Consider the following 20,816-nt stretch of genomic DNA (forward strand, 5'->3'; position numbering starts at 1 on the left):
ACTCTCTGTGAGAAAAAGCGTTTCCTCGTCTCTGTTCTAAATGGCTTACCCCTTATTCTTAAACTGTGACCCCTGGTTCTGAACTCCCCCAACATCGAGAACATGTTTCCTGCCTCAGTCTGTCATTCTGCAACAGAGTCTGTCATTAACCTGCCGAGTGTGTCAATGATAGATTGTTTGCAAGTGCCTGGGTTTGATATTGCACCGTAGCTTTCTATTTTTCTCAATCCCTTTGAAACTGCAGAGAGGAATTGTGTTCCACTTTTGTGAGGGTGTGCACTGTGTTGGGCTGTGATTTACAAGTGCCTGCCTGCTGAGTAATGCAGGCTGATCGTGCACTGCAGACACCAGATGTGAAACACATTCAAACATTCCTCGTGTTTGCAAAGGCCAAAGTGCTGAAACCTCACGAGCAAGATAGCAGGCTGCGTTCACTGTTGTTAACTCTAACCGTTCCTGGGATAGCTGCTTCCATGAGTCCAAACGCTGTGGTTTGCAGCAATCTACAGAAACGTGTGGGGATCCTCTCCAGAATAAAGGATGGAGGTCTTAAAGTTAGAACCTATCCGTTAGGGACTTTGATGGCATGGCAGGCCAGAGCCCTGGTAGTAACTTGAACCACTGTCTTGTCACCAGAACCATCTTGTCCACTAACATCCTTCGGAAGGAAATTTGCCATCCAGTATCTGATTATTTTTCACTTTTCAGAAACAAGGGCTTTGGCAAGGCCAGCGTTTATTGCCTTTCAGAAGGTGGTGGTGTGCCACTTCCTCGCAATGCTGCAGTCCTGGTGAATATGCTCCCATAGTGCAGGCAGGGAGTGGGGCTTCAGGATTCGGACCCAGTGACCATGAAGGATATGGTTCTAAGTCAGAATGCTGGGACTTGGAGAGGAACCCAGAGGTGCCAAGAGAACACAAAGTACTGGAGTAACTCAGTGGGTCAGGTAGGAGTTGTGATTTTTTCTTGTCAGTGGGAGAGGTTTGGAAGGTGCGGTCAGTGCAGCCTAGTTTGGCAACTCCAGTCCATTCTGTCGATGGTCAACACTGTAGTCTCACTGTTCCACGGGTGTGGGGTGGGGGGGGGGTAATGTGTAGTGTTGGTAGGGTGCACATTAGCAGGCTACTTGGTCCTGTATGGTGCTGAGCTGTTGAGAGTTGTTTAAGAAAGAACTGCAGGTGCTGGAAAAATAGGTAGACATAAATACTGGAGAAACTCAGCGGGTGAGGCAGCATCTATGGAGCGAAGGAATAGGTGACGTTTCGAGACCCGGAACGTCACCCATTCCTTCACTCCACAGATGCTGCCTCGCCTATTGAGAGTTGTCAGTTCTTTCATCCAAGTGAAGAGTGTTGTATCTCGTGCATTGTAGATGGTGCAGGTGCAGAAAGCCCAGTCTCTCACCTGCTTAGAATTTAGGAGACAGACTGGCTAACACGCAACAAAATCTTCTCACTGAACCTCGATACACGTGACAATAAACTAAACTAAACTCAAATTTAAAAAACTGCAGATAATGGAATTCTGAAATAACAATAGAAAATGCTAGAAATAAAATCTGTTCTGATGAAAGTTCTCCGACCTGCGACATTATGCTTCTCTTTCCGCAGGTTCTGCCTGACCACCTGAGTTTTCCACGCATCTTCTATTTTGCCTCGGTGTCTACTGCCCTCCTACTTGAGCCTGGCATGGTTATAGATAATAGACAATAGGGGCAGGAGTAGGCCATTTGGCCCTTCGAGCCAGCACTGCCATTCAATGTGATCATGGCTGATCATCCCCAATCAGTACCCCGTTCCTGCCTTCTCCCCATATCCCCTGACTCCGCTATCTTCACGAGCCGTATCTAGCTCTCTCTTGAAAGTCTCACCCCCTCCCTCAGTGACCTCTATTTTTTAGAGCCCTATCTAGCTCTCTTGAAAGCATCCAGAGAACCTGCCTCCACTGCCGTCTGAGGCAGAGAATTCCACAGACTCACAACTCTCTGTGATAAAAAGTGTTTCCTCGTCTCTGTTCTAAATGGCCTACCCCTTATTCTTAAACTGTGGCCCCTGCTTCAGGACTCCCCCAACATCGGGAACATGTTTCCCGCCTCTAGCGTGTCCAAGCCCTTCACAATCTTATATGTTTCAATAAGATACCCACTCATCCTTCTAAACTCCAGAGTGTACAAGCCCAGGTGCTCCATTCTCTCAGCATATGACAGTCCCGCCATCCCGGGAGTTAACCTTGTAGTGATGAGTGATACACAGAAGGATCTTTTGTAAGGAGGTCATGGCAGCAGGAAGGTGCAAGGAAACTTCCAGGAATACCAGCATCAGCATGATCAATAATCAAATCAGAATCTGCCAAAATGGGTAATGATTTGATTGCTGTGCGTCTGAACATGTTTGTTTCGAGAGTTCAAATGGAAATTGGACCTGCTGAGATACTCAGCAGGTAAGGCAGCAGCTGTGGAGTCACAAACAGAGCTAATGTTTCAGGTCAGCGACCTTTCACAAGGAACTCACCTCATGATTACAAAGTTGGCTCGGAACGACTATGATCAACATCTGTTATTTATAGTCAACTGTCCCAGTGAGCTAAATATATAAAAGAAAAACAGGCGGCTTTCCTGCAACACTCCATATTTGGGCAGAGTGATCACAGGTGGCCTTTCAGTGCATTAGGAAAGGTTGGCCATTGAAAGTCATCTAGCAGAACCTAAGAAACATGAGCCGCAGTTGGCCATTCAGCTTCCCAGGCCTCCTGTCATTCAGTTTGGGCCAGGGTGGATCTTATACCTCCAGTTTTTCCTGCACATCCAGAACCTGATTCAAATGCAATCAATAAGGTGTCGCAGCGGTAGAGTTGCTGCCGTACAGCGCCAGAGACCTGGGTTTGATCCTGACTACGAGTGCTGTGTGTACCGAGTTTGTATGTTATCCCCGTGACCAGCGTGGGTTTTCTCCAGGTGCTCTGGTTTCCTCCCACACTCCAAAGAAGTACAGGTTTGTATGCTTATTGGCTTGGTAAAATTGGAACATTGTCCCTAGTGTGTGTGTGTGTAGGATAGTGTCACTGTGCAGGCTCTTGGGCCTGTTTTTGTGCTGTTTCTCTAAACTAAAATAGGAGCAGATTTAGATCTGCCGAGCCCATGCTGTGATTCAATGTGATCATGGCTACTCTGACCCAGACTTCAACTCCTCTTCCCTGCTAGTTCTCCATTGTCCTCAGTTCCCTGAGCTATCCATTATCACAACGCATTGTCCACTCAGGATCTTGTGTGTTGCAGTAACTTCAGCCCTCGTTCTTCTAAATGCTGAAGAATAGAGTTTGGATTTCTTTAATCGCTTCATTGAATCATTGAAGTGAAATGATACAGCACAGAAACAGGCCCTTCGGCCCACTGAGTTCATGCTGACGATCGATTTCCTGTTCACACTATTTTTTCTGTGCTCATACCAATTTCCCATTTGTTTTGAAATCTGGGCTCTCCTGTATTTCTGAGAGGTTTGCTTAATCTGTCCATCTTTTCCTTTTTGCAAACCATTAGTTTCCTCGTCTCTGTTAGGTTTACCGTACTTGTCGTCTTGCACCTCGCCTTCCAAGATGGCGTTCAAACCAGGCGGCTATTTGTGTGCTCGCCACAGAAGCAGATTTACAAACACGTATTACAATCCCTCCACACTCTTCAATCGTTAGTCCTACAGCAATATTTCTTACTTTATTCCCTTATCATGTATCTGTACACTGTAAATAGACAATAGGTGCAGGAGTAGGCCATTCGGCCCTTCGAGCCAGCATCGCCATTCAATGTGATCATGGCTGATCATCCCCAATCAGTACCCCGTTCCTGCCTTCTCCCCCATATCCACTGACTCTGCTATCTTTAAGAGCCCTATCTAACTCTCTCTTGAAAGTATTCAGAGAACTGGCCTCCACTGCCCTCTGAGGCAGAGAATTCCACAGACTCACAGTCACAACTCTCTGTGTGAGAAAGTGTTTCATTATCTCTGTTCTAAATTGCTTACCCCTTATTCTTGAACAGTGGCCCCTGGTTCTGGACTCCTCCAACATCGGGAACATGTTTCCTGCCTGTTTGATTGTAATCATGAATTGTCTTTCTGTTGACTGATTAGTGTGTTACAAAGGCTTTTCACTGTAACTCTGTACACGTGACAATAAACTGAACTGTGCTGGAATCTCTGCCGTTCTGTGTCCAGGTTCTCGCTAGTACCCTCATATTCATTTTCTTTCTCTCGATCAGTTTCCTGGACTCCTTCCTTTGCTGAGTTCTGACATTCTTGGCCTGGATTTGTTTTTCCTTCGTTCTCTTGAGAATTAATAACAGGCAACAAAGAAATGGAAGATGTGTTGAATCGATGTTTTTTGTAGCAGACTTCACTCTGGAAGACACTGCAAATCTCCACGATATACCAGACGGGCCCATTTCAAATAACAGGAAGCAATTGGTGAAAGTTCCGAGGGACATTCACTGGGCTGAAGCTGGACACATTGCTGGGACCAGATGGTTATGAACCCAAGGGTTTTAACCAAACTGTTGCAGTTTTCATATTTCCCCAGTGTACCAGAAGATTGGTAAACAACCATCGTGACTCCCTTGCTCAAAATGGAAGACAGACGATGGGGAACTGACCTTCCCTGTTGGCAAAATGCCACGTTCAATAATTAAAGAAGAAATAACCAATCATTTAGGGAAACATAGAAACATAGAATATAGATGCAGGAGGAGGCCATTCGGCCCTTCGAGCCAGCACTACCATTCATTGTGACCATGGCTGGTCGTCCCCTATCAATAACCTGTGCCTGCCTTCTCCCCATATCCCTTGACTCCACTAGCCCCTAGAGCTCTATCTAACTCTCTCTTAAATCCATCCAGTGACTTGGCCTCCACTGCCCTCTGTGGCAGGGAATTCCATAAATTCACAACTCTCTGGGTGAAAACGTTTTTTCTCACCTCAGTCTTTAATGACCTCCCCTTTAGTCTAAGACTGTGGCCCCTGGTTCTGGACTCGCCCAACATTGGGAATATTTTTCCTGCATCTAGCTTGTCCAGTCCTTTTATAATTTTATATGTTTCTATAAGATTTTCCCCTCATCCTACTAAACTCCAATGAATACAAGCCTAGTCTTTTCAACCTTTCCTCATATGACAGTCCCGCCATCCCAGGGATCAATCTCGTGAACCTACGCTGCCCTGCCTCAATCGCAAGGATGTCCTTCCTCAAATTAGGAGACCAAAACTGTACACAATACTCCAGATGTGGTCTCACCAGAGCCCTATACAACTGCAGAAGAAAACCCAATATAATCAGTGTAAAAGGTAAATCATTTGCTTGAACGTTGAGGCTATAACAGAGAGTCGATAGTGGGGCACCAATAGACATGGTGTATTGAGATTTCCAGAAGGCGTATGACAAGGCGTGAGAGGCTGGTGTGTGCATTGTGAGGTATTGGGGGAAGTGCGTTGAAAACTGGCTGTAGTGTGGAAAGCAGAGGGTTGGAATGAATGGGTCTTTTACAGACTGGAGGAAAGTAAACACTGGGTACCCCAGGGATTATTTACTATTTACAGTGACCTGGAGGAGGGTGGAACTGTAAGGTTTCCAAGTTTGCTGCTGGTATGAAAATAGGTGCAAGGCCATGGTGTGATGAGGGCATTGCAACAGGATGTAGAGAGAGTGAAGGAGTGGGTGAAAATCTAGCAAACAGAGTTTGTGGGGAAGTGTAAGGTCACCCAAGAAGAGGAATGAAAAGGCAGATTATTCACTAAATGGGGAAAGAGGCTGCACATGGAACCATTCATGGGGATCCACGTGTTCCACAACAAAAGATTAGCAGACAAGTAGTTAAGAACAAAGATCCTATAGCGGAGCAAGATAGACCACTCCTGCTAAATGCAATGGGCTGACGTGTAGTACGCAACGGAGCGGAACGTGGGGCTTTTTTTCATCCATTTCAGTAACCCGACCCAATCCGACTCGCAGTGTAATCAACGTTGCGGGGGAACAGTTTGTGTTAATAAATTATAATTCTGAAAATGAGGAGAAGATTTTTCCCAAATAACTTTTATTTTTACGAGGATGTTTCCGTAACCGGCTTCCGTCTCCGCACTAGTATCCTATGGGTTCTTTGGTGCGGAGATGGAAGCCAGTTACGGAAATGGGACCTTAAATTACCTATGAATCTGCCCATGACCGTACTACGTCTTTTTCGTCGAGTGGACCATCTTGCTCGCTATAGGATCTTTGGTTGAGAAGGTGAATAGCGTTAGCATACATTGTGAAGGGGTCGAGGTTTAAAAGTGGAGAGTTTTGCTGCAATTGTACAGGGTGTGAGTGAGATCGTGTTTGGTACACTCTACACAGACATTGTTGGGTATGATGAGCGCTTGTCGGCACTGGGCCTGTACTCACTGCAGCTAAGAAGGATGAGGGGAAACCTCATTGAAACTTACCGAATAGTGAAAGGCTTAGATAGAGTGGATGTGGAGAGAATGTTTCCACTAGTGGGAGAGTCTAGGACCAGAGGGCACCGCCTTAGAATAAAAGGATGTGCCTTTAGAAAGGAGATGAGGAATTTATTTAGTCAGATGGTGTTGAATCTGTGGAATTCATTGCCACAGAAGGCTGTGGAGGCCAGGCCATTGGGTATTTTTAAGGCAGAGATTGATAGATTCTTGATCATTAAGGGTGTCGGGGGTTATGGGGAGAAGGCAGGAGAATGGGGTTAGGAGGGAGAGATAGATCGGCCATGATTGAATGGTGGAGTAGACTCGATGGGAGGCGTGGCCTAATTCTGCTCCTATGAAATTGTGACCTTATGGTTCCACTGCCTGAAAACATTCAATGACACTGGTGTGTAGGAAAGAACTGCAGACGCTGGTTTAAATCGAACAGTCTGGACCCAAAACGTCACCCATTCCTTCTCTCCAGAGATGCTGCCTGTCCCGCTAGGTTACTCCAGCATTTTGTGTCTACCTTCAATAGCACTGTTGACAGATCAGAGGAGATTTTGCTGGCTATTGCCGGGGACAGGAGAGTTGTCATTTTATGGATGTTTGGGATGAAGAATTAGCTACGACCTTATCCTAATGTATAAGATCATGTGATAGGAGCAGAATTAGGCCATTCAGCCCATCAAGTCTACTCTGCCATTCAATCATGGCTGATCTATATCTCCCTCCTAACCCCATTCTCCTGCCTTCTCTCCATAACCTCTGACTTGGCCTCCACAGCCGTCTGTGGCAAAGAATTCCACAGATTCACCACCCTCTGACTAAAGAAATTCCTCCTCGTCTCCTTCCTAAAAGAACGTCCTTTAATTCTGTGGCTATGACTAGTTCAAGATTCAAGATAGTTTATTGTCATGTGTACCTGATAGGACAATGAAATTCTTGCTTTGCTTCAGCACAACAGAATATAGTAGGCATGAATACAGAACAGATCAGTGTGTCCATATTCCATTATATAAATATATACACACATGAATAATTAAACTGATAAAATGCAAATAACAGATAATGGGCTATAAATGTTCAGAGTTTTGTCCGAGCCAAGTTTAATAGCCTGATGGCTGTGGGGAAGTAGCTATTCCTGAACCTGGTTGTTGCAGTCTTCAGGCTCCTGTACCTTCTACCTGAAGGTAGCAGGGAGATGAGTGTGTGGCCAGGATGGTGTGGGTCCTTGATGATACTGCCAGCCTTTTTGAGGCAGCGACTGCGATAAATCCCCTCGATGGAAGGAAGGTCAGAGCCGATGATGGACTGGACAGTGTTTACTACTTTTTGTAGTATTTTCCGCACCTGGGCGCTCAAATTGCCGAACCAAGCCACGATGCAACCGGTCAGCATGCTCTCTACTGTGCACCTGTAGAAGTTAGAGAGAGTCCTCCTGAAATTCTGTCGCTGTGAGGCAGCTGCACTACCCGCTGCGCCACTGATGTGCAGGAAGGAACTGCAGATGCTGGTTTAAACCGAAGATAGGTACAAAATGCTGGAGTAACTCAGCGGGACGGGCAGCATCTCTGGAGAGCAGGAATGGGTGACGTTTCGGGTCGAGACCCTTCCGTCTCTCCAGAGATGCTGCCTGTCCCGCTGAGTTAGTCCAGCGCTTTGTGTGTATCTCCACTGACGTACAATAACACTGGATAACATTCAGGTGACTAGATTGTGTGTATGTCATACCGAAGTTTAATTTAAAGTGAGATTGTTGTTGCTAATGGTGCTCTGTTGAATGAAGGGTTTCGTTTTTCAAGAGCGGGGCCAGTGTCTGTGACAATCACCCCAGTGTTAACAGAGGCAGGGGGGCAGTTGGCTGCACGGAGTGGATTACTGGGCAGGTAGCAAATGTGGAAGGGCAGTGTGCGGCGTAATATATATATATAGGGATGAGAGAGTGCGTACACATTGAGGAATGTACCGCCACGTTGTAACACAGGACAAGATCACATGGTTGCTGAAGGACTTCTAATTTAGGAATTGTGCCGGCTTGCTGCGAGGCTGCTCTACTCTACTCACCCCCCCCCTTTGCCCCAACCTCTTTAATTCCTGCCCCATACTCTCTGAAACGTTTACAAGCGGCGAGGCCTCCCTAAAAGGGTTTGTGGAGCGGCCGGGCAAAGGGTTAACTAAAGCCCGAGCGCTGCACCAGATGGTGGAGTTAGAACTCGGTTAATTAAAATGATCTGGAAGAGAAAACAAATCTAGCATTAACCCTAGATAGACACAGAGTGCTGGAGTGACTCAGCGGGACAGGCAGCATCTCTGGAGAGAAGGAATGGGTGAGGTTTCAGGTCGAGTCTGAAGAAGGGTCTATCTTCTTCAAACTGTCTTCGGTTTAAGCCAGCATCTGTAGTTCCTTGCTACGCGTCGTGATATGCGTGAAACTACTGGATTTAAAACAAAATCATTGCCAGGACATGGGTGCTGTGGGCAGTGGTGAACAGTGAAGGGCAGTGGGAGGGAGAGGGCGGTGGACACTCGTTTGAACACAGAAACATAGAAAATAGGTGCAGGAGTAGGCCATTCGGCCCTTCGAGCCAGCACCGCCATTCAATGTGACCATGGCTGATCATCCCCAATCAGTCCCCCGTTCCTGCCTTCTCCCCATATCCCTTGATTCCGTTAGCCCTAAGAGCTAAATCTCTCTCTCTCTCTCTTGAAAACATCCAGTGAACCGGCCTCCACTGCCCTCTGTGGCAGAGAATTCCACAGATTCACAACTCTCTGGGTGAAAGTGTTTCCTCATCTCAGTCCTAAATGGCCGACCCCTTATTCTTAAACTGTGACCCCTGGTTCTGGACTCCCCCAACATGGGGAACATGTTTCCCATCGCACGGAGCGCCCCCACCCCTTCCCTGCCGCCCCCACCCCGAACCATTCCCCCGGGGAGATGTCCCTCGCGTAGCGCGGTCTCCTGGTCTAGCCCTCCCCGGGGAGGGGTCTGGACCCCTCCCCCACCCTCCCGGGCGCTGCCACCCGCAATACTGACTCTGTGTCTGTGTGTGTGTGTGTGTGTGTGTGTGCCAGCCAGAGAGGAACAGTTTGTGCTGCAGTGTGTGTGTTTGAGACTGTGTGAGAGTGCATGCATCTGAGAATGCGCGCACACACACACACACACACGCCTGTGATTGTGAGCGTGTGTGTGGGAGAATAGTGTGTGCGCGTGTGGCTGGGGGGGGGGGGGGGGGGGGTAGGGACAGGGGGTGCTGCGTGTTGCGCCCGGGAATGTGCTTCTGGTGATGGGGGGGGAGCGGTGGGTGTGTGGGGGCTGTGCCAGTTGCAGACTAGCAGGGGTCTGATCCAGGAGCCTGCCTGCAGAAGGGTTGCAGCGTCCCCAGAGTCCTGCATTCCAGCGCCGCTACTGGCCTTGCTATCAGCGTGTATTTTGTGAAGAAGCGGAGAGAGATGAGTTTAAAGACGCACTGTGTGTCTTGTCACAAACACTTGGCCCACGAGATTGGCTGCTCCCTCCGTGAATCCTTGCAGGAATTGTCGGAATGTTCACTGCAGACTTGTCCGGGAATTTTATGGAGTGGAATTTTACAACAGCGGCGCAGCGAAGAGAGCTGCTGCTGCCTCACAGCGCCAGAGTCCCGGGTTCGATCCTGACCTCGGGCGCTGTCTGTGTGGAGTCTGCACGTTCTCCCCGTGACCGCATGGGCTTTCTCCGGGTGCTCATGTTTCCTCCCACATCTCAAAGACGTGCGGTTTTGTAGGTTCATTGGGCCTCTCTGTAAACAAAAATGCCCCCTCGTCGTGTGGAGAGTGGATGAGCAAGTGGGATAACAGAGCAGAGGTGAACATGTCATAAGGTCAAATGTGATAGGAACAGAATTAGGCCATTCGGCCCATCAAGTCTACTCCGCCATTCATTCAATAGGTGCAGGAGTAGGCCATTCGGCCCTTCAAGCCAGCACCGCCATTCAATGTGATCATGGCTGATCATCCCCAATCAGTACCCCGTTCCTGCCTTCTCCCCATATCCCCTGACTCCCCTATTTTTAAGAGCCCTATCTAGCTCTCTCAAAGCATCCAGAGAACCTGCCTCCACCGCCCTCTGAGGTAGAGAATTCCAGACACTCACCACTCTCTGTGAGAAAAAGTGTTTCCTCGTCTCCGTTCTAAATGGCTTACTCCTTGTTCTTAAACTGTGGCCCCTGGTTCTGGACTCGCCCGACATCGGGAACATTTTTCCTGCCTCTAGCGTGTCCAAACCCTCATCAATCTTTTCATGGCTGATCTATCTCTCCCTCCTAACCCGATTTTCCTGTCTTCTCCCCATGACCTATGGCACCCGTACTAATCAAGAATCTATCTATCTCTGCTCTCTGATTGTGGTAGGATGATTTAGTTGCCTGATAACAGCTGGGAGGAAACTGCCCTGAATCTGAAGGTGTGCGTGTTCACACATCTAGTCTGATGGGTGAAGAGGGAGTGGCCGGGGGTGAGACTGGTCCTTGATGATGCTGCTGGCCTTGCCGAGGCAGCGTGAGGTGTGGATGGAGTCAATGGAAGGGAGGTTGGTTTGTGTGATGGTCTGGGATGGGGGGAGGCGGGTGGAGCAATCAGACAGGACCCCCTGTGAGCCCAGACAGAGTAGAGTCATCCAGCACGGAAACAGGCCCTGGCCCAGCAGGTCAGGCAGCATCTGTGGAGGGAATGGACAGACGGAGCCATACTGCAGACTCATTCACCACTTTTCCCAGTGAGGGTCAGTGTGTGTGTGTGTATGTGGGTCAGTCTGTGTGTGTGGGTCAGTGTGTGGGACTCGTCTCCCAGTGTGGGTCAGTGTGTGTGGGTCAGTTAAAGGGACCCGTCTTCTGGTGAGGGTCAGTATGTGTGTGTGGGTCAGTCTGTGTGTGTGGGTCAGTGTGTGGGACTCGTCTCCCAGTGAGGGTCAGTGTGTGTGTGTGTGTGGGTCAGTGTGTGTGTGTGTGTGTGGGTCAGTGTGTGTGTGTGTGTGGGTCAGTGTGTGTGTGTGTGGGTCAGTGTGTGGCACTCGTCTCCCAGTGTGGGTCAGTGTGTGTGGGTCAGTTAAAGGGACCCGTCTTCTGGTGAGGGTCAGTATGTGTGTGTGGGTCAGTCTGTGTGTGTGGGTCAGTGTGTGGGACTCGTCTCCCAGTGAGGGTCAGTGTGTGTGTGTGTGTGGCACTCGTCTCCCAGTGTGGGTCTGGGTGTGTGTGTGTGTGTGTGTGTGTGTGGGTCAGTGTGTGGGTGTGTGTGTGTGTGTGTGTGTGTGTGGATATCCTCTGGGTACATTGACTGTGTCAGAACAGACAGTGCCTAATTTTAGCTCCGAACTGCGTGTCTGCCCTGTGGCTCCTCGGTGTCTGAGCCACGCGAGCTGGTGTCATCCACCAAGTATAGCTCTGGCCCAGAGCGGAGCTCCCACCCACACCCGCTCTCACGTCCGCACATCCAAACTCACTTTGTAGCGCAGTGCACGGGGGAGGGGGGGGGGGGGGTAGAGGCCGCTGTGTGATGGACAGGGAACACCCACCCACCCCCCTCACACACAGACAGACAGACACAAATACCCACACATACACGCAAAAACACGCACACACACACACTAATTCAGACACACACAGACAGGACACACAGACATACACACACAAACACTATTACAGACACACAGACAGACACACACAGACATGTACACATACACACACAAATACACAGACACACACATGGAGACGCACACACTGACAACACAGTCAGACACACATCAGTGTAGGGAATGGACCTTTCTCCAGACCCCACTGCCCACTCCCTCCTCAGACACTGCCCGACCCGCTGGCTCTGTGGTTGCTCGGTCCGGGACGTTGTCCGCGCATCTGTACGATGCTGCCAGCAGGTGGTCACCCTCTGTAACAACAGCTGCTGCTCCCCCGGTGGCCACAGGGTGGAGCTCCTGGTTGGGGAACAGCAGGGGGGGTCATTGGGCCCCAACATCAGGAGTGTTTGTTCCGGGTCTGAAGAAGGGTCCCGTCACGTCCCGTCCCCCATTCCTTCTCTCCAGAGATGCTGCCTGTCCCGCTGAGTTATTCCAGCATTTTGTGTCATCGAGTGGTGCAGTGTGGAAACAGGCCCTTCAGCCCAACTTGCCCACACCGGCCAACATGCCCCAGTTACACTAGTCCCACCTGCCTACGCTTGGTCCATATCCCTCCAAACCTGTCCTATCCATGTACCTGTCTAATTGTTTCTTAAACGTTGGGATAGTCCCAGCCTCATCAACCTCCTCTGGCAGTTTGTTCCATACACCCACCACCCTTTGTGTGAAAAATGTATCCCTCAGATTCCTATTAAATCTTTTCCTGTTCACCTTAACCCTATGTCCTCTGGTCCTCGATTCCCCTACTCTGGGCAAGAGACTCTGTGCATCTACCCGATCTATTCCTCTCATGATTTTATACACCTCTGTAAGATCTCCCCTCATCTTCCTGTGCTCCAAGGAATAGAGTCCCAGCCTACTCAACCTCTCCCTACAGCTCACACCCTCTAGTCCTGGCAACATCCTCATAAATCTTCCAGCTTGACAACATATTTCCTATAACACGGTGCCCCGAACTGAACACAATAATCTAAATGTGGCCTCACCAACGCCTTCGCTCCATCGATGCTGCCTCACCTGTTGAGTTTCTCCAGCATTTTTGTGTATCTGCAATTCCTTGTTTCTACAACTGCCACAGTTGCAATGCCAGGAAACCTCGTGTTGCAGAACATTGGTTTAGAAAATCAATTGTGCAAAGGGGGTAAGGGCGAGAGTGTCAAAATCATTTATCCCGCAGTGCTTTCAAAAATAAATGTGTTTTTAATGGCAGTTTATGTTTATTTTTGTTACCAAAAGCTAAAGGTTGTAAGTTAAATTGCCTAATGGAGTATTGTTGCACGTCTCAATAGAAGCGTAATTAGGAGAAACGATAGGGTGAATGCAGTGTTTTACTCAGAGTAGGAGGATCAAGGAACAGGGGACATGGGCGTAAGGTGAGGGGGCGACGATTTAATAAGAACCTGAGGGGCAACTTCTTAACTCAGAGGGTGATGGATGTATGGGATGAGTTGCCAGAGTAAGAGGTTGAGGCAGGAACTACAACAGCATTTACAGATACTTGGCTAGGTACACAGATAGGAAATGTTTAGAGGGATATGGGCTAAATGCAGGCAGGTGGGACTAATGTAGATAGGGCGTCTTGGTCAGCATGGGCACGTCGGGCCGAAATGCCTGTATGACTGTCTAAATGATTGCTTGTTGATTGCAATGGCCCACCGGCCGCGTTGAAACGGACGCAGTGTTTTTGAAAGACACTGGGACTGGTTTTTAGAGACGTTGTCTGGTTACTGCAGGGAACATTATGTTTCCTCACTAATGTTGACATTGACGTTTTTGTGAATTTGTCTTCAGAATCAAAAGAAGGGTCCTGACCCTAAACATTGCCTATCAATATTCTGCAGAGATGCTGCCCGACGCGCTGTGCTGTTCCAGCATTCTGTGGCTTCATTAGCTATTTTTCTGGTTGTCAATAACTTCCCAATGATTCTCTACTTCCCGATCAAAATCCCCAGAATTCTTCACCCTCCGTGTGAGGAAGTGTCTCCGCATCTCAATCCTAAACATTCTGCCTGTCTCCGGACCGTGATCTTATTCTACCCCACAATCTCCCTGTATCCACCCCTCTAAGGCAGGTCAGTAATAACCATTCTCCCAACCATCTGGACAAAGCATACCCTAGCCGGCCCCAGGCCACCATCTCAAACACATCTACACTGCATACCGTGGCAAGTAAGGAAACCAAACTGCCCACAGTTCCAGGTGTGGAGCCGAGGCCCAGTTATTGTGCCAAGGCATGTTGCCATGGAAGTCACCTTTTGCCATGGAAGTCAACACACCATTCATGAAGGAGCTGGCTCTTGGCTGGGTCTTTAGTGAGCTAAGCGATGAGCTGTTTCTGTGAAGTGTTTCTCGTTTATGACCTGCGGAGACACCCTAACCACGCTCCGTGATCCCGTGCGAGATGTTCCCGCCCCTCCCCCACAGTTGCCCACATTAGGGATGTGTTTCTGTGGTGAATCACCAGCGGGCCGCTGTTCATGAGCTGACAGGACACTGGGGGGGGGGGGGGGCTCAATGGGTGAGGAGTGAAGGAACAAGACCAGAGTCACATCATCGATACTTTATTGAGGTTGACTATTGATCTTTAATCAATCAGAGAGATGGCCATTAGATCCAAGTATAAATAAATAGTATTTACAGTCATTGTAAAAATCACAAACATTCTACAAAGTTTTCTTCTTATTGGGATTACTGAACTATTTACAAAATTAGCATCATTTACCTCATCTAAACGTTATCAGTTCAACTCTGTGTAACTCTATTCCTAACCCTACAAAGTGGGGTTAGCCAGAACCGGCCCAGACCAGAGAGAGACACATGGAACTGCAGATAATGGAATTGAGCAAAAGACAAAATGTTGGAGGAACTCAGTGGATCGGGCAGCACCTGTGGAGGGAATGCAACGTTTATGGTCGTGATAGGGTCCCTGGCACGTGTCCCGTCCCCATGTCTCTTTTCTAGCTTTCTTCCCCCCCCCCCCCCCTTAATCCTAACAGCCTGAAAAATAACCCGGATTGGAAACATCGTCTGTCCATTCCCTCAAGAAATGTTACCTGACCCGCTGAGTTATTCCAGCATTTTGTGTTTGGAACCAGAACTATTCAAATAACCAGAATTAGGGCAGAACAGACCAAAGCTGATCCATAAACCAAGACTCATCTAAATCTATCCCAACCACTGGAACTGGCTCATGAACCAATAGTAGCCTACTAAAATGTACTAATATGGCCAATGACCAGAACCAATGCACTGTCCAGAAATGACCCCCATGGTCAGAACCAACTGGTTGAGCAGTACCAGTGCATTGACCAGAACTGGCGGCTTAAGCAGTAACCTGTATTGATCAGTTGTGTTCAATTGACCGGTACCGGTGCAGTGACGATGACTAGCCTATTGTCCAAGATTTGACCCAGTGACCAGGCCGGCACAACCCCACTGACCAGTACCCGCCAACGGATCACTATCCTGCCCACTGATCTCCCACTGACCTACTGAAGTCCCGTCAACTCGCGCAACAGGTCGCACGTCTTCTTCTCCTTGACCTCGGCCAGCTTCTTGATGCGCTTGTCGTTGACCGTCTTGACGAAGCTGTGGGGCTGCAGGGTGGCCATGCCGTTGTGGACGTCGCCCATGACAATGAGCGGCCCGTCCTCGGTGGTCATGTTGGGGCAGGGGCAGCCCCAGTCCATGTTGAGCAGCGTGATCTCCAGCACCTCGCTGCCGAAGAACTGCAGGCCCATCTTCTCGTCCTTCAGCACCCGCTCGACGGTGAAGAGGGCGCGGCCGGAGTCGGCCTCTTCGGCCAGCTCGCTCAGGCGGCCAACGATCACGTAGTCGCTCTTGCAGAAGCTGGTGACGATCTTGAAGCGGGGCTTGCAGGCCTTGCACTGCTGGCTGCGGGGGTACGGGCAGATCTCCTCGCACGTCTCCCGGCTCTCGAAGTTGTTCTCGTTGCCGCCGCAGCCGCCGTAGATGAAGGGCTGGCACTGGCGGTGTAGGCCGCTGTAGGCCCAGCGCGGCTCCCACACCCTGCAGCCGCCCTGCAACGCCGGCAGGCCGCAGGCGTTGACCGGCTCACTCATGCAGCTGCCCATGCACGCCTCGTAGCTGGCGAAGTGGTTGTGGTCGAGGCCGCCGCCCCCGTCATCGCCATCGCTACCACAGAGGCCGAAGGTGAAGCAGTTGTTCTTCCGCGCGTCGTAGAACCAGCGCATGCGCGCCTCGGCGCAGTGTCGGTCCTCCGGCCGCCGGAGGCACTCGCGCGCCGGCGCCAGCGCCGCCATCACCAGCGACGCGTTGCCGTGGTGACGGCGGCGGGGGTCGTCGCTTCCGGCGGAAGTCGCCTGCAGCGCCGCCCGCTTGATGACGGAGAGCGGGAAGTGCGCGCTGACGGCGCCGCCCACGTTGCGCGCCGTGCACGTGTACGTGCCCGCGTCCTGCGTGCGCGCGCTGTAGATGACCAGCTGGCCGATGTTGGTCACCACCATGTTGCCCTGCACGTGGTTAGGCCGCAGCACGACGCTCGGCCCATCCGCTCTCTGCTTCTCCCAGCTGATGTCCGGCCTCGGCCTCCCGCTCACGGCGCACAGGAAGCTCACCGTGCCGCCCGCGTAGATGGACTGGCGGGCAGGAGTGGCCAGCAGGGCCGGGGCCTGCACTCCGGACACGGGCGTGGTGGTGGTGAGTGGGCCGGGGCCGGGGTGGGTGGTGGCGGCGGGGCCTGGGCCTAGGCCGAAGCCTGGGCCTCCCGTGCTGGTGCTGGCCGTGGCGGGGCTGGTGTGGGGCGGGGGCAGGGGGCTGGAGGATGACGAGGCCCCGCCGGCCAGGCGGTGGGTGCAGGTGATCACGGTCAGGGTGATGCCTTTGCCGCAAGCCTCGGCGTCCATGTAGCACTTGTTGTAGTAGGTGAGGCCGTCCGACGCGCAGGTGAAGCGAGGCTCCTTCTCGCAGCGGTCGCGGCACTTGCACACCGGCTGCCCGTCCCACACGTCGCACTCCGAGCCCTGCTGGGCGCACATGAAGCGGTCGCAGCTGGCGCCGCGGGGCAAGGAAACTGGACCACGGCCGCCCTTCAGCGCCATGTAGCGCGACGCCACGCAGCTGCGGGAGCCGCACACGTTGGGGCAGCACTTCTCGAACGTCTCGCAGTCCTGGAGAGGGAGAGAGAGTGTGAGAGAGAGAGTGTGTGTGTGAGCGAGAAGAGAGAGAGGAGAGAGTGTGAGAGAGGGAGAGAGAGAGTGTGTGAGAGTGAGAGAGAGAGAGGAGAGAGCGAGAGAGAGAGAGAGTGTGTGTGAGCGAGAAGAGAGAGGAGAGAGTGTGAGAGAGGGAGAGAGAGAGTGTGTGAGAGTGAGAGAGAGAGAGGAGAGAGCGAGAGAGAGAGAGAGTGTGTGAGAGAGAGAGAGAGAAGGAGAGAGAGTGTGAGAGAGGGGGAGAGAGAGAGAGAGTGAGAGAGAGAAGGAGAGAGAGTGTGGGAGAGAAAGAGAGAGCGAAGCTGGGTTTGGCAACGCAGGGGAGGGGGGGGAGGGGGGAGGGGGTCGACGTGCGGGGAAAGGTGAACGGATCGGGGACCGGTAGGGAGAATTATTCTGCAACCCCCTCTTCCCCGACCTGTCTGTCCCTCGACTCGACTCGCCTTCACTCCGGTTCATTATTCCTTCTCGGGACGACCAGCCCACCTCTCTTCCACCCCCTCCACTCGACGTTGCCCGCCAGTGTCCGGACCTCCGGCCTCAATACCATGCCCCGCCCAACAAACAGCTCCGGCTCCCGGGGAGAGAGGTGGAGGTTTCCTCCCATTGAGTGTCTGCGCCCGAATCCCCGCTTCTATCCTCCCGACTCTCCCTCTGTCTCTCTCTCTGCATCGCGCCGCTCCCTCGGTCGACCCCGGGACGCGGCCCGGCACCTCCGCCCGGGCCACCCCATCACCAAGGGGACGGGGAGGAGGAGGGGGGGGGGGGGGGATATGGGGAGAAGGCAGGAACTGATTGGGGATAATCAGCGATGATCACATTGAATGGCGGTGCTGGCTGGAAGGGCCGAATGGCCTACTCCTGCACCTATTGTCTATGTTCGGTTGACTCAGAGTACCGGATCCCGACTCTTAAACCCCCCCCCCCCCCCCCCCCCCCGAGGGGCTCCGCCGTTATTGCTGCTCCCGTGTCCGGCTCCAACATTCCAACAACCCGCGCCTTTCCCGTCTCCGTCAATTTGCAACCACGTTCCGACGGGTAAACGCGCGGGAACCCCCGGGGACTCCGCCGGCGAGCGACCCCGGGCGGGGGAGGCTTTCTGAGGGTCGGGTGGGGGGCTGAAAACGCCGCACCAGCGGGACCCGTCACCCGGTGTTTGTACCTGACGCTATCGGAAATAAACCCCCGCTCCCTGCCCGAACCCCGTCCCCCGACCCGTCACCGATTTCCATCCCTGGTCCTGACGCGGAGCGGACGGTTCCCGTCTCCTGCCACCCGTTGTCGGGTCCCGCGGAGTCCGGGACAGTGACCCACACCTCCAGAGGGAACTGTGCAGGAAGGAATTGCAGATGCTGGAAAATCGAAGGTAGACAAAAATGCTGGAGGAACGCAGCGGGTGAGGCAGCATCTCTGGAGAGAAGGAATGGGTGACTTTTCGGGTCGAGACCCTTCTTCAGACTTGCAGATGCTGGTTTAACCCGGGGACAGGCACAAAGTGCTGGAGTAACTCAGCGGGACAGGCACAAAGTGCTGGAGTAACTCAGCGGGACAGGCACAAAGTGCTGGAGTAACTCAGCGGGACAGGCAGCATCTCTGGAGAGAAGGAATGGGTGACGTTTCGGGTCGAGACCCTTCTTCAGACTTGCAGATGCTGGTTTAACCCGGGGACAGGCACAAAGTGCTGGAGTAACTCAGCGGGACAGGCACAAAGTGCTGGAGTAACTCAGCGGGACAGGCACAAAGTGCTGGAGTAACTCAGCGGGACAGGCAGCATCTCTGGAGAGAAGGAATGGGTGACGTTTCGGGTCGAGACCCTTCTGTCCCGATGAGTTACTCCAACATTTTGTGTCTGTCTCCGGAGGGAACTGCAGAAGTTCAAAGCAACTCCGGAGTCTGGAGAGAACGCTGGACTGCAATCCCAAATAATACCGGGGCAGAGAGAGAGGAGGGGGTGTGGGGGGGCTACCGCTGCCGGCTCCGCCCGGAGTTTGGAAGCTGGTTTGTGGGTTGGGGGTCGGAGTTGCCCCCGGTTTGAGGAGCGGACGCGGATGAATTACCTGGTCCATCTCACACTCCCGGGAGCAGGTGCTCTGCGCGTCCACCCACAGGCTGGGGGTCATCTCGTTGGGGCAGATGCCGGCGTGTGAGTACTTGATACGTGTGGCTGGGACCCCGAGGGCGGCGGGCGGCAGCAGCAGCAGGAGGAGAGCCGCCAGCGGAACCCGCTTCATGGCTGCTGCCGGTGACAGCGACCTATGTCTCATGTGCCCGGATCCAAGCTGTGGCGCAGCCGCTCCAAGCTGTGCTCGCCTCTTCCCGAGGCTCCGAGCCACGGACTGCTGCCTGCCAGTGCCTCGCGGGTTTACACACAACTAGCACCTAATGAGATTAGCGCCGCGGCCCCCCTGTATTTATACGGTGCCTCGGAGTAACTGCTGGCACCAGACACACTACAGGTGACTAAGTAACTGGCGCGGCGTGCGCGGTGCCCTGAGTCCCCCCTCCTTACCCGGGAACGGGGCTCACTCGGTCTGTAGGCGCCCGGGAACCCCGAGATTGCCACATTCTCACTCGCCGCACCCCGTCTCTCGCACTAAGACCCGGGGCGCCCAAACTCCAGCGGGAGATACTTTAAACTTCCAGTTGGACATCTTGCAATTCATGCAAGCGTTGGCGACTGAGGCGGAGCCTGGTAGAAGTCTATAACATTATCAGAGGTAGACAAAAGTGCTGGAGAAACTCAGTGGGGGCAGCAGCATCTATGGAGCGAAGGATATAGACAAAGTTGCCTCCATAGATGCTGCTGCACCCGCTGAGTTTCTCCAGCACTTTTGTCTACCTTCGATTTTCCAGCATCTGCAGTTCCTTCTTAAAAACATTATCAGAGGCATGTGTATAGGGTAGACAGTCAGAACATGTCTACCCGGGGTGCCAAGGTCAACGTCTAGAGGGCATAGAGTGATACAGCTTGGACACAGGCCCTTCGGCCCAACTTGCCCACACCGGCCCAACTTGCCCACACCGGCCCAACTTGCCCACACCGACCAACATGTCCCAGCTACACTAGTCAAACCTGCCCGCGCTTGGCCCATATCCCCTGACACCTGTCCTATCCATGTACCTGTCCAAATGTTTCTCAAACGCTGCGATAGTCCCAGCCTCAACTACCTCATCTGTCAGCTCGTTCCATGCACCCACCACCTTCTGTGTGAAAAAGTCACCCCTCAGGTTCCTGTTGAATATGTCCCTTTAAGGTGAGAGGTCAGTCTCCGTCACCTTACCGTTATTCCCTTTGCTCGGTCTCAGCAGCGCCCGGGACATCCATGAAGATCCATCTTTCTGGAAAGCTTCACGGTTTGCTCATTTCCCTGGGTTGTCCGGGGCATCAGGGAGGGCTGGGAACTGAGGTCGATGTGCCTCAGACCTCGCGGAGAAGGTGCCTGTGGCAGCTGGAAGTCACTGATCCAGGCACCTGTCCCTCGACCTCCTCAGGCCAGACCCTGGA

The 20,816-nt window shown here is 52.1% G+C and overlaps 1 protein-coding gene across 1 annotated transcript; it reads right to left on the minus strand.

Moving 5' to 3' along the window:
- Nucleotides 1–14,667: 14,667 nt before the first annotated feature.
- wfikkn2 (WAP, follistatin/kazal, immunoglobulin, kunitz and netrin domain containing 2) lies at nucleotides 14,668–19,696 on the minus strand. The gene is made up of 2 exons (XM_033044716.1): nucleotides 19,369–19,696; nucleotides 14,668–17,272 (listed from the first exon to the last, which is right to left on the minus strand). Exons 1-2 carry the CDS (start codon nucleotides 19,573–19,575, stop codon nucleotides 15,611–15,613), a joined length of 1,869 nt encoding a protein of 622 aa, XP_032900607.1. The 5' UTR covers nucleotides 19,576–19,696; the 3' UTR covers nucleotides 14,668–15,610.
- Nucleotides 19,697–20,816: the final 1,120 nt, after the last annotated feature.

Source organism: Amblyraja radiata, chromosome 26, assembly GCF_010909765.2.
Source record: "Amblyraja radiata isolate CabotCenter1 chromosome 26, sAmbRad1.1.pri, whole genome shotgun sequence".
Lineage (NCBI taxonomy): Eukaryota > Metazoa > Chordata > Chondrichthyes > Rajiformes > Rajidae > Amblyraja > Amblyraja radiata.